Raw genomic sequence first — 15,003 nt, 5'->3', positions numbered from 1 at the left:
CGATAATACCTGTAAACGAGCAGCCATCTGATAGATCGTCGCTCGTTTACTGGACCTATTACACGACCCAGGGAGAAGACCGCGGCAGCAGCCCTGGAACGTGGATAGGTAATGTATATCGTCAGTCGCCGGCCGCACACTGCTATTACACGTAGTGGTGCGTGGTCGCCGTTCAACGAAAATAGGTCCACACCTATATCAACTATCAGCCGATGATCGTTGTCAACAGCTGATCATTGTATTTATTACATGGAGCGATAATTGACCGAATCTGGCCGATTATCGTTCCGTGTAATAGTACCATTAATGTGGGCGATTGATAATGGGGCTGGATATGAAGACCAGAAGATTGGAGGGGGCATGCTGATAGGACTGGATATGAAGAGCAGAAAGCTGGAGGGGATATGGATGAAGGAGCTAGACATGAAGACCAGAAGGCTGAAGGGGATATGGATGAAGGAGCTGGATATAAAGACCAGAAGGCTGAAGGGGATATGGATGATGGAGCTGGATATAGAGACCTGAAGACTAGAGGGGACATGAGGTGGAAGGGGATATGTCTGATTAGGTTAGTTATAAAGACCAGAAGGCTGAAGGGGATATGGATGAAGCAGCTAGACATGAAGACCAGAAGGCTGAAGGGGATATGGATGATGGAGCTGGATATAGAGACCTGAAGACTAGAGGGGACATGAGGTGGAAGGGGATATGTCTGATGAGGTTAGTTATAAAGACCAGAAGGCTGAAGGGGATATGGATGAAGGAGCTGGATATAAAGACCAGAAGGCTGAAGGGGATATGGATGATGGAGCTAGACATGAAGACCAGAAGGCTGAAGGGGATATGGATGATGGAGCTGGATATAGAGACCTGAAGACTAGAGGGGACATGAGGTGGAAGGGGATATGTCTGATGAGGTTAGTTATAAAGACCAGAAGGCTGAAGGGGATATGGATGAAGCAGCTAGACATGAAGACCAGAAGGCTGAAGGGGATATGGATGAAGGAGCTAGACATGAAGACCAGAAGGCTGAAGGGGATATGGATGAAGGAGCTAGACATGAAGACCAGAAGGCTGAAGGGGATATGGATGATGGAGCTGGATATAGAGACCTGAAGACTAGAGGGGACATGAGGTGGAAGGGGATATGTCTGATGAGGTTAGTTATAAAGACCAGAAGGCTGAAGGGGTTATGGAGACCAGTAGGAAGGAGAGATGTGGATAAAAGGAAGATGGAAGAAGTAGCACAGGAAGACATGGAGATATGGAAAGGTGTTGCGATGCTACAAGAGGCAGGCTGTATCAACCAGTCTACTTCACAAGGACTCTTCCCGCACAAAATCTATAGGGTGCAGAGTTCTGTAGAGAAGAACGTGAAAAGTCCTGATGTCAGGACGAGGAGACAGAAGTGGCGCAGTCCCTTCTCTTGGCATCATTAACGTCTCACCACACTCAATGAGATCATTGAAGCAGAGAGGCCGGGGAAGTTCTCACCTCATTCTCCCCTCTACTACTGCAAGTAGATCACTTCCAGTTTGTTTAACTGGGCAGAATAGGGGTCCCCAGCTCGCCACCGCACGCACAGACCCCAACTTTGCATCTATTGAGAGGCAGCATCCTGTATTAATGTGCCCCATGCAGAGTCCTTTATCCCTGGCCCCTCTTGGTGAGCAGCTCATAGCAAGCTGAGCACAGTTCCCACCCTCCAGATCTCTGGGGCAGCAGGAATATGCGTGTGAACAGGGACAAGTGCAGCCTCCTCACAAAGGCAACGGTCAGGACAATAGGTCGGCTTAGAACCAGAATCATGGAGACCCAGGAGAGAGGAAAATATTAACCATTTACACTGAGGTGGCAGAGGGGCACTCATCTCCACTTGAGCACAGTACTCCAGCGGGCCCATCCACAGGTTCTGCAGGGCCTCAGCTCGGCAGGTTGTCGGGCAGTGTGATGGGCCCATCCACAGGTTCTGCAGGGCCTCAGCTCGGCAGGTTGTCGGGCAGTGTGATGGGCCCATCCACAGGTTCTGCAGGTTGCCAGGACCTGCAGTTCCTCTGTAAGGAAGGTTGTCAGGCTCTGCTGTGCAGGGAAAGTCTACAGGACTACAGTGCTGAATCGGTACTGACCTCTGGGACCACCGTAGCGAACCCCCTCCAGCAATATGCCATTGCTTTATGAGATAGGAAATCTAAGCCCTGCACACAGTGAAACTGCTAGGAATAAGACATCAGGCACAGAAGAGTTAACGCGGTATTATGCACGCTGCGATCATTTTCGAGCCTTTTGTTACCGATCCCACGCACAAAATGCTGCAGATAACCCATCTTATCCAGAGGAGGGCTCTGCACACCATCATACCGGATGATGCACGGGAAAGCGTTAACAGCTGGCACCACGTCTACGAGCCCGATCAGTGAATTACAATGATTCTTAGTTCTTCTATGAAGCACAAAGCTGTGGCTACAAGACATGGCAATGTTGTGCGCGGGGTGTGAACATTTGCACAGTCGATAATGAACGTCAGGTTTTCAGCCTCGCCGTGTTCGCTGTGATGGTGGACCCTGAAGGAAAGAGCAGTCCCCAATTAGTGGTTGTTCTGTCCCTATAAGAGCTGATCTCCCTGAGAACTGCAGACAAGTATGACCGGGAGGGAGTGCAATCACATTCACAATGGTAAATGGCGCTCTCTTACTTGTACACACAGCGTTGGTGACAGTAACCTGGAAGCCAGAGCACCATATCATGATCCACCAGTCACTTCCCTGAAGAGCCCAGCACTAACCACACACCATGCATGCGATCGTCTCCCAATATTCCATGCCCGTTGTCATGTACCGCATCTCATCATCAGTGGCATTACATGGATGGATGATGGTGCCATAAGCGCCATCTGTGTCATCTCCACATGTAGAATGATTATTAACGGTACAGGAAACCACTGTCACCTTACACTTGCCTCGACAATACAGAGACAGCCATTACAGGAACTCCTGACTATAAGGGAGAACTATCGCAACGTACATGAAAGATACAACATTGACTGTCTACAACGTTTGCAGTGACTCTTTTATGCTAGTCACACTGACCCGGCTGAACAGTGTTGTCTCGGGCAGCGTCGGGCCCCGCAGTGCATACACATGTCGTTGCATGGCTGAGAGCCTTCCCTCAGGGCTCCAGGTGGCACTTCACTGTTTAACCGAGCCTCTTATCTCCCGCTTCACCCCGTCCCCAGTGACACAATTATATAGAAGAGCCGCAGAACTAGATCACAGGCAGTGAGATGGATGGGAAACTGGGAAATAGAGCAGATGCTGCTGGGAAAACAGAGAGGTGTGCGGCGCTCGTGTTTATGCAGAAGGCTAGGAGATGCCATGAAGACAACAGTGCCGTAACCACCGTGTTGGGTACTCCAAATGAGCATCTGGAGGTATGGGGAGTGTACTGCCTATATATACAGCCCCCTGGGTCCTCTACTCTCTCTGTACCACTAGAGGATAAGCATCTCTTCCTCAGGCGTCACCCCCAGCCGTGGGCCTCCTCCTCAGGCGTCACCCCCAGCCGTGGGCCTCCTCCTCAGGCGTCACCCCCAGCCGTGGGCCGACTCCTCAGGCGTCACCCCCAGCCGTGGGCCGCCTCCTCAGGCGTCACCCCCAGCCGTGGGCCGCCTCCTCAGGCGTCACCCCCAGCCGTGGGCCGCCTCCTCAGGCGTCACCCCCAGCCGTGGGCCGCCTCCTCAGGCGTCACCCCCAGCCGTGGGCCTCCTCCTCAGGCGTCACCCCCAGCCGTGGGCCTCCTCCTCAGGCGTCACCCCCAGCCGTGGGCCTCCTCCTCAGGCGTCACCCCCAGCCGTGGGCCTCCTCCTCAGGCGTCAACCCGAGATATGTTGATCGGGCTTTCTCATAGAATCCCTTACCTGGCCCGATTATTAGCAGAGAACAGCTGCATGATAAATCGATGGATCCCTCATGCAGCCATTCATTTCAATTACCGCTGGCACGACACCCGATGTATACAGGGAGATCTGCTCCCGACAAGTGACTTATAGAGCTGAAAGATCTACGCCAATGAATGTTTGGTTTGCTGATCACTTTTCTGGCTTTTTTTTGGCCATACCCAAACCATGTAAAAGGGCCTTTACTCACTGTTAAGTAAGCCCTCCAGTTGGCCAGGAATGCAGCTGCCAGGCTTGTCGTTCTGTCTAGTGACTACTCCGACGTCTCCGTCTCTCCATCTGAGGTCTCCTTGTGCTGCACCTCCCAGTATCTCCTCTCTCTTTATCTCTGTTCTCAGTTATATTTATGCCCTATTACACTGAGCGACTATTTAAAAATTCGCTATAATGATAAAAGAAAAATGAGTGATTATCTGTGTCTTAAACAACAAACCGAAAAAAATGACTGTTGGTAGTTCGCCGTTCGTTGACATATCTGCTTTCCTGACTAAGGAGGCCATGTAAATACATTACATGACTATAGTGAACATGACTTATGTGCTTACTGTGACCATTTTGAGCTTATGTATGATATAGATATGGGGGCTTGAGGTTGTTTATGCTACTGGATCCGTTTGCACTGTGTGATAAGGTTGGAGATTTTTTTAATAATCATGTGAATAAAATTTGAAAAATGTTGCGTTGGTTGTTCTGAGGAACAATTAGCGACCATATAACGACATAAAAACGATTGTTCATAACATTAATCGGTGAATGTAATAACCTCTAAATAGTTTGCTACAAAATCGCTAGTTTTCACTAGCGATCGATTGGTATAGCGAATCTTTAAACAATAATCGCTACATGTAACTGGGCCTTAAAGAGTATTGTCCTCCATAACCTGAACCTCTGACTACCATCTCCAAGACTTCTCTCATGCTGCACCAGTTCTCTGGAATGTAATATCTTGGACACTCAGTTCATTCCAAACATTCAGTTTTAAGCGTGCACTAAAAGCACATCACCAGCGGCAGGCGGCACACTGTCACAGGCAGGCCCATCACAATCCCTGATTCCACTTATTACTTCTCAGAAGCTGATTCCTTCAATCACTGACATCCCCCACACTGCCTGCACCTGACATACACAGATACTGGCGATGACCGACTCACTCAGCCTTATGTCTTCTATTGCTCTTCTATTTCTGCATAGATTGTAAGCTCTTGTGAGCAAGGTTCCACTCTTGTGGCCCCTCTCATGGATTAGGCTGCATCACATGGACTCACTCATATGCTGGGCACGGATCAGGACAAGACACTGTGACGTGCGCGCTGATAATATGATTATATGTGAGCATCATGCTATTACCAGGCCCTGTCCATTATAAGAGACATCGCCGTTCATGGCGCCACGATAGACTAGACTGTTCACACACAACTGTTTCCGGTCTCTGCAGCTCCCTGAGGTAATCGAGGAGCCACTTGGGGGGTGATGAGAGATCTTCAGGAGCACAGGAATGCCCCGCGCCCCCCGGGGAGGTCAGTCCGTCTCACAGAGAACAATCGGACCAGGACAAAGGAGAGAGGATGAAGAGGCCACAAGTCCCCGCGAGGCTGCTCTCAGACACCGCTCTCTAATTACTTTCCACCAGAAGATTGATAAGATCGCCTCTCCTGAACAATTGGCCTCACTCCTCAACATGTAATTACAGAGCCCACCGATAGCATCTGTGCCCGGCCCGGGTGGGACATGGCGGCTGACATTTTATTAGTAATGACCCCAGGTGAGCTCTCCAGCCAGACTTAACCCTTCTCCAGGTGAAGCGCTCTGCACACAATAGAACGGAGTGCTGCCATATTCCCGCTGAAGGCTTTTTGGTGACTCCATTTAACATTCACTTTGATAACATGGCCGTGAGCAATCATCTGACTTGCAAATCTGCTCATTAATTAGTGATGTTTCGAGCCCCTAAACGAGTGCAGCATTTTGTCAGACAGAGCAGGCGCTTCACAGCAGAAATCCATAGCAGTCTACCCGATCACCTGAGGTCGCTGCTATCACATGCCCCTGGCCCATCCCTCCCACACCTGTTGGGGAGCAAACTCCACCTTGTGCCTGATGTGCCGAGCACCCCCAAAAACACAAGGGCTGCTGTCTCCTATATGTTCACACCCTCATAGTCTCACCTGGGAACGTTCACGGGACAGATTTGTTATTGAGATCTCTGTAAACGCCAATCTATTCACCGCAGCCATCTGTGTACTTGTCTCCAAAGCATCAGCATTCAAGTGAGTAACGTCGCAGTCCAAGTGAACTAACGTAGGGACGCTCACACGCGTTTGAGAATAGACGGCCGATCCGTCCGTGTATGGGATTGTCCAGTCAGGAATGGTATATATAATGTCTGATCCTTTTTTCCAGCGCTGGAGATCATGTGTATATGAGAGACAAATAAATGTCAGCCAAAATAAGGGAGCATTACATGAGCTAGCTGACACCTGAATACTCTGACATCTCCTGATCCCACCAAAGAGATGACTGGCCAGTCCCATTGAAAACAGTGGCATCAGTCAACAAATGTCATCTGTACGGGCACCGTGCTATGTAAGGTGTACCTCTCCAGACTGTGGAGATCAGTAACAGATCTGGAGACTTCACAGAAGATACATTCTACACAGGGATGACAGGAGAAGAAAATGACAAGATTCCACTGTATGATCTGGAGTCTCACACCGCACGGTAACGTCAGCCATACATATCAGATTTAGCCATGATTTCAGACATCTAACGTGTATGGGGGGCCCCCAATGGAAAAGGAAGCTGGGATCAGGCACATCAGATTTAGCTTAGTCAACGGGGTCTGGACGCCACAGAGTGGTCTTCCCCACAGTAGGGGAACATCTTTCATTTGTATGTGCAGCTATTACCACACCAAACGGGAAGAAGCACCCAGGGTCTAAAAGGTGTGATGGCAGGTGACCCCAGGGAGGAAGGACCCCCAGCAGAATCCAACACATAGCCATCCAGCCTTCAATGGCGCCAAGTAAGAAGTGAATACGGACCACACAGGCGTTCAGCCACCCACATTATTACAGTCCATTACTACTGGCATATTATATTAATATGGTTCCCTGTATGTCACATTATAACACCGCTACCTGTGTGGCACCTGTGCGTGTAGTCTTCCCCCACACAACACCACAACCATTTATTATCCAGGTGCGCAATCAAATATGCAAATTGCTGCAGATCGCAATAACTAAACATCGGCTGATTCTGAGTGATGCTGCGGGATGACCTCGCATTTAACCCCAGATAGCTAAAGTGCAGCCGCTGCCAGTCCACACCCCAGGGATGACCTAAGACATAACCCCACGAATAGCTATAGTGTAGCCGCTGCCAGTCCACACCCCAGGGATGACCTAAGACATAACCCCACGAAAAGCTATAGTGCAGCCGCTGCCAGTCCACATCCCAGGGATGACCTAAGATATAACCCCACGAAAAGCTATAGTGCAGCCGCTGCCAGTCCACATCCCAGGGATGACCTAAGATATAACCCCCAAATAACTATAGTGCAGCCGCTGCCAGTCCACGTCCCAGGGATGACCTAAGACGTAACCCTCGGATAGCTATAGTGTAGCCGCTGCCAGTCCACACCTTAGGGATGACCTAAGACGTAACCCTCGGATAGCTATAGTGCAGCCGCTGCCAGTCCACACCTTAGGGATGACCTAAGACGTAACCCTCGGATAGCTATAGTGTCGGCACTGACAGTCTACACCCCATGGACGACCTAAGACATAACCACTGGATAGCTATAATGCAGCCACTGCCAGTCCACACCCCAGGGATAACCTAAGACGTAACCGTCGGATAGCTATAGTGCAGCCGCTGCCAGTCCACACCCCAGGGATGACCTAAGATGTAACCCTCGGATAGCTATAGTGCAGCCGCTGCCAGTCCACATCCCAGGGATGACCTAAGACATAACCACTGGATAGCTATAGTGCAGCTGCTGCCAGTCCACATCCCAGGGGTGACCTAAGACATAACCACTGGATAGCTATAGTGCAGCCACTGACAGCAGTTAAAATAAGGCAGAAATTACAACCCAAGATACGGTTTATGTACATGGCCTCATAACAGAGTTAGGGTGCAATAAGGACTGATATGGAGCAATGCAGTGAGCAGTGTGCGCTCCTGTGGACTGCAGCCATCACTCAACAGTTAAAAATAAACCAATAGCTACAGAGACTAAGCCAAAAGAGAGGATAGAGGAGGGGGAACCAAACCCACCCCACTAACCAACCATGCAGGACCAAAAATCACAAAGTTTATATATCATGTATCTTTATTTGTATATATAAAAATATATTACGAAACAAAATTTAAAACATGTTTTTACATAGTGAAGGAACTGACACATGAACAGATCCCCAGAACAATGGTGGTGATAGAAAATATAGAACAGTAAATGTACAAAATACAGAGATAATAAGTTAATTTACTCAAACGGAGCACTGGGCATTGGGCATGTAGCAAACAACATTAAAGCATAGTGCTTAGTTAAGTGCATACAAAGTGCTACCCATATGTCCTTAATGCAACGACCACCATACCACTCACCCGACGCGCGTTTCGCGTACTTGCTTTATCGAGGGTGATGTCACAAGTGGTAGGCTTTCCTCATTTATATCATGGTCAACCAATCCCTAACTTACCCCACATGTGTTGTGTATAATCATCTCAATGTCGGAAAACCGGAAGTGAAGTCACTTCCGGGACCGATGTCACCAAATCATGTGATAACCCATCATTAGGGAAACATTAAAAAGAAAGAAAAAGGACAATATATCCATCAATTCATATGTTTACAAGATCCCTCACGTCATTCCTATATCACATATGGTGAATTGGCATACCCCACATACGTATTAAATGTTATGAGCGTCGGACCGGAAGTGACAACATATCACATGGTCTTTGAGGATAGTCACCTGATCACTACAAATGCCGGACCGGAAGTGCCCGTATATCACATGGACCTGTCATGTGATCCGAAAGATGGCGTCCTGAACCAAAAGTCCACGAGCTGAATCACATGTACGGTCAGGTGACCCCGGCATGTCACATGATCGCGGGTAAACTCGGCATGTCACATGACCGCACAGATGAATAAACATATATATTTTTTAATGGCATTTTACAGCGGAAATAAGGCTAAGGCTAATGCTTCATGAGTCATAGCAATAACAAATTGTAAAACAGTAAAAATTATATAAACAAAAAATTATAATATATAAACAAAGGCCATAAATTAAATAAATAGATTCATCCCCGAAAAACTGCGGCCACCCAACCACGTGACCGCAGCTTCACATCAATATATTATAAGGTGGTATCTTCCACATCTTACAGTGACAGTGCACATATAACAAGTGACTAAAGTGCTCAGTGCCAGTGAAAAAGTGTCATGCAAAAACCGTGATGCAGTGATAAAATACAAACCTGGATTAAATAGTACATAATAAATCTGAGATAGTGTCTACTACCATAAAAATATATATAAAAAATTGAAAAAATTGAAAAAATGTACATTAATATGTGAAATATACATGTATATATATATATATATATATAATTTTAAATGTGATAATTATTTATAAATGTGTGTAAAAGTGAATGTGTATATAATGTGATAATATATAATTATAGATATAAAAGTGAATGTGTGTGTGATGTGGTAATAATGGTGAATTATGCTCATTAATGTATAATAAAAAGATGAAGTGAAAAAGGGGTAAACTATGTTAACTCAATTAATTGATACATGTGATATTAAGAATAATAATAAACCCTGCACATACGTGCATGGTGAAATACTGAAGGGTGGGTAATATTGAATCATGTGTGTGATGTGATGATATAATAGATAAATAAATGAATAAATAAATAAATAAATAAAAATAAATATAAATAATAAATAAAAAATAAAAAATGGATCATGAAAAAATAATTAATAAATACAGAATGATAATACATTGAATAATGAATAATAATTTCAAAAACATGAAAAATTGGAAAATTAATATTAATATCAATAGTGTCATTAGAAATGGCAATAAAGTGCATATAAAAACATGTCATAAACCAACCTGTATAGAAGTATAAATAGTATCATATAGTAATAGAGATACCCATGAAATAGTAATAAAATCCAAAATACATAATGCACCTAAACCCAAATACATAAATATAAATATAAAAATGCTAGTTAGCATGTATATATTGCCTCATGCCCAATGCCACAATGCTCAATACTAGTTCAGGACCTATATGGGTGTGGTATGTATATATATATATATATATATATATACACATACATATATACACATATATATATATATACACATATAAAAAAAAAAAAAAAAAAAAGGGAAATAATGAAACATAAATATAAGTCATGCCCAATACCACAATGCCTATCAAGTATACCAAGAAAAAAGGGAGTGTAAAACCATATTACATCATAACAATACCAAAAAGAAGAGGGAAAGATAGATATAAGACCAAGTATCATACGTCCGTACAACTTAGCCATACAAGTATGTGATGTATAGCAATAGAGGACCCTGTAAGATCCAAAACCAATGCTACTGTGTCCTATTTTCTTGATAATGAAGTAGGAGAGATTGACCAGCCTTCAAACCTGCACCTATAAATAACAAATGTACAAAAAATGTACAAAAAATATATATTAAAATAGCTACAGAGAGTCACAGGGCGACCCAGGACGAAACAGCACCCCAGATGGACACAGCAAGTACTGCAGCAGCTCCTCCACACGTGAAGAAGCAGCAGCAGCAGCCTCCCAGGAGTCAGAATCGCAGAGTATTAATCCCTCTGAGGTCAATCATGTATCAAGTGATAAAGTACAGGGACATTAACTTGAGCAGGCCCCTGGGAGATGAAGCAAAACTGCTACTGAGCGGCAGCATGTGCACCACATACTCCACCATGTGTCATCACTAGAGGGTACGAGGAAAGCTGGGTCCTAACCACATACTCCACCATGTGTCATCACTAGAGGGTACGAGGAAAGCTGGGTCCTCCTAACCACATACTCCACCATGTGTCATCACTAGAGGGTACGAGGAAAGCTGGGTCCTCCTAACCACATACTCCACCATGTGTCATCACTACAGGGTACGAGGAAAGCTGGGTCCTAACCACATACTCCACCATGTGTCTCAGCAAGTCACATTACTAGAGAGACAAAAAGCTCCACACAGATGGGAGGAAAGCTGAGTCCTAACCACAAACCCCACCATGTGTCATCACTACAGGGTACCAAAAGCTCCATACAGATGGCAGGAAAGCTGGGTCCTAACCTGTACACAATGGTGGATTCTCCATCACTTCAGACAAATCCCCGGTTTTGGAGGGAGAACAGAATCAATACGAGAGCCGACACTGAACGTGACGAGGAAGCAGCGAGACATTTACACATCGACCCATCATTACTTTATGTGTCTTACACTGGCAGCAGCGCTCATTCTGAGGTCCCCCTCCCCCGGCTCTGAATGCTGTTTACCCTAATTCTACTCCCCAAACCGAGCAGTTATCTCCCGGCATCCGGTGAATCCTGGCAGCATGGGGCAGCCGCCCGCCTACATCCACCAGGGACTTGGCACGGCCGGCTTGTTATATTGTACCCGACGTTTGGCCGTACCAATCACCCTCAAATGTAAAAGCACAGAAGAGGATGAAGAAATACGGGAGGCATCACGTGTCCCAGCGGCTGCCCTCTGCGCATACATATTTCATGGTGTTAGTCTATGGTGCACCTCGTGTCCATATATTATGTATCATTGTGTGCGTGATCATCGGCTTCTCCACATTCACACCACAAATCCTGCCGCCCCGGGAAAGAGAAAACAAATCTCTCCAGCCGCAGAACCTGACCTCATTGGAACGGCAAATAAATCAGCACCGTACAACTACCCCACATCCTGTAACCAGCACAGGCCGGCGGCACCAGCTATGACGGCATCTCCAGGGGTTACGGGTGTGCGCCACATTTAACCAGCACCATCATGACAACAGGACATCTTCTCCATTCATTCACAGCTCGTCGCCATATGTGAAGACAGAGTTTTGGTAACCACAGAGGCGACGGTAGAAGATCCGGACGGGGGGGGGGGGGGGTCTATAAGTTGCTGCAGATCACAGGCTCCTTTGCTACTCTTACATGCGCAAATTTTGCCATCTTTTCTGTGATATGGGGCTAATGTTTATCTATGGGCTATTCACATTGGCACACAAGTACATTAAAAAACGCAGCGCACCAACGCCATTGAAGTGAATGGAGGAGAATGAGATCCGGACCCATCTGTATACTGCCTAGACGTCCATCGAATACGGATGTGAATCCCCAAGCATTTCATCTACGACGAGTCCATACGCCGGATCTGTATTATGGCCGTACAGCTAAAAGGTCACAATACAGAGAAGACCGTCAGACGATTAGGAAACGACTCATGACACAATACGGAGAAGACCGTCAGATAATAAGAAAACGATTCTTGACACAATACGGAGAAGACCGTCAGACGATTAGGAAACGACCCCTGACACAATACGGAGATGACCCCCCGCACAGACCCCTTTACATCCAGTAGCGTCAGCTCCTGGGATGGGGGTGCACAGCTGACCATACTGCAGGACCCACTATTCCATACGTTATAGGACAGGACGATGGAGTTGTTCCCAGTACGAGCAGGGACGTATTTTGGGCAGACCTTGGCCGAGTCGGCAGACATGGCTGATAGGGATGATGGATGCCGCACCAGGACGTACATCTGCTCCGCACGCTCCACCGTCGCTGCTCCACATTAATCCTGGATAACTCATTAATAACCGCTGACCCCGATACTCTGCGCCCTGGGGTCATACTCTGGTGACCCACATATGGTATCAGAACGTCTGGACGGTGCGCAGAATCCGGCACACACCACATACATGTAGATGACGACCTCCGATGACACTGAGCTGAGGACACTTCACGGCATCGGTCACAGCGCAGCTACATCACACACAGCAAGTCAAGGAGAACAGCAGAGCCGAGTGTGTGCCATTGTGGCTAGAGGTGTCACTACATCCCTCGGAGCAGAAGGGGGGGGGGGGGAGATGAGAGACCGAGCCCCCCCAATATCAGGGGCTCAACAAGAGCGTCAGCTCCGGGACAAGACCGACCGCACAGTGTACACTAGTGACAATGGAGTCCAGAACGCGCCCCCCCCCCAGCCGTAGCCCCCATGTAACGCACAAGACTCTGCAGCAGAGAGAACACTGATAACCCCCCCACACACACATATCACTCATACAGCTCATATGTCACACATATACCACATAACCCCCCCTACATATACCTCATATATCACACATATACCACATAACCCCCAACATATATATCACATACCCCCCTACATATACCACGTAACCCCCTACATATACCTCATATATCACACATATACCCCATACCCCCTACATATACCTCATATATCACACATATACCACATAACCCCCCACATATATATCACATATACCTCATCACACATATACCCCTTACCCCCTATATATACCTCATTAATCACACATACATCACATACCCCCCTACATATACCACATAACCCCCCCCCACACACACACACCCCTTACCCCCTATATATACACCACATACCCCCCTACATATACCACATAACCCCCTACATACACCTCATATGTCACACATATACCCCTTACCCCCTATATATACCTCATATATCACACATATACCCCTTACCCCCTATATATACCTCATATATCACAAATACATCACACAACCCCCCCCCCCCCCACACACACATATATATATATATATATATATATATATATACCCCATACCCCCTACATATACCTCATACATCACACATATACCCCTTACCCCCTATATATACCTCATATATCACACATACATCACATAACCCCCCCCCCCCCCACACACACACACACACACACACCCCTTACCCCCTATATATACCTCATACATCACACATATACCACATAACCCCCCACACATAAAAGATAGGACCCCACAACAATGAGCCCCCCTCATGGAGGAGCAGCCCACCCCCGCACTCACTGGTAGTTGGAGCTGTTCCAGTGCACGGCGTGCCGGTTGGCTCCGGTCCCGGGCAGCAGGGAGAGCAGAGGAAGGAGCAGAGAGAGCAGAGCCATCCTAGAGCCGCACCGAGCAGCGCACTGCCACCAGCTCAGCGGGGACGCGCAGCTCGCCGCCGGCGCCCCGCCCACACCGCGCAAAACACGCCCCCACCCTCTGCACGACACGCCCCCTCACTCACTCACTCTCTGACCAACGGCGCGAGCTCCGGGATTCCCGCCGCATCGAGCATACACTGTGTATAAGGTAAATAGAGTGTACACAGCCTATATATACAGTATACAGTATAAATACCTCATAGAGTGTACACCACACATATATATATACGGTAAGTAGTGTACACAGCCTATATATAGTATACAGTATAAATACCTCATAGAGTGTACACCACACATATATATACGGTAAGTAGTGTACACAGCCTATATATAGTATACAGTATAAATACCTCATAGAGTGTACACCACACATATATATACGGTAAGTAGTGTACACAGCCTATATATATATATATAGTATAAATACCTCATAGAGTGTACACCACACATATATATACGGTAAAGAGTGTACACAGCCTATATATATATATAGTATAAATACCTCATAGAGTGTACACCACACATATATACGGTAAGTAGTGTACACAGCCTATATATACAGTATAAATACCTCATAGAGTGTACACCACACATATATATACGGTAAAGAGTGTACACAGCCTGTATATATATATATAGTATAAATATCTCATAGAGTGTACACCACACATATATACGGTAAGTAGAGTGTACATACGGTAAGTAGAGTGTACACCACACATATATACGGTAAGTAGAGTGTACACAGC

General features: G+C 46.6%; 1 protein-coding gene across 1 annotated transcript in view; it reads right to left on the bottom strand.

Moving 5' to 3' along the window:
• EFNA3 (ephrin A3) overlaps positions 1-14,223 on the bottom strand; it is a 60,010-nt gene extending 45,787 nt beyond the window's left edge. The window contains exon 1 of the mRNA XM_069949777.1: positions 14,118-14,223. Within this exon, the coding sequence (XP_069805878.1) occupies positions 14,118-14,212 (95 nt within the window). The 5' untranslated portion in view covers positions 14,213-14,223. The remainder of the gene's footprint in view (positions 1-14,117) is intronic.
• Between the last annotated feature and the right edge of the window lie 780 nt (positions 14,224-15,003).

Source organism: Dendropsophus ebraccatus, chromosome 13 (assembly GCF_027789765.1).
Source record: "Dendropsophus ebraccatus isolate aDenEbr1 chromosome 13, aDenEbr1.pat, whole genome shotgun sequence".
In the NCBI taxonomy this organism is placed as follows: domain Eukaryota; kingdom Metazoa; phylum Chordata; class Amphibia; order Anura; family Hylidae; genus Dendropsophus; species Dendropsophus ebraccatus.
The sequence above is the reverse complement of the archived record's forward strand: the minus strand, read 5'-3'. Positions and strand labels throughout refer to the sequence as shown.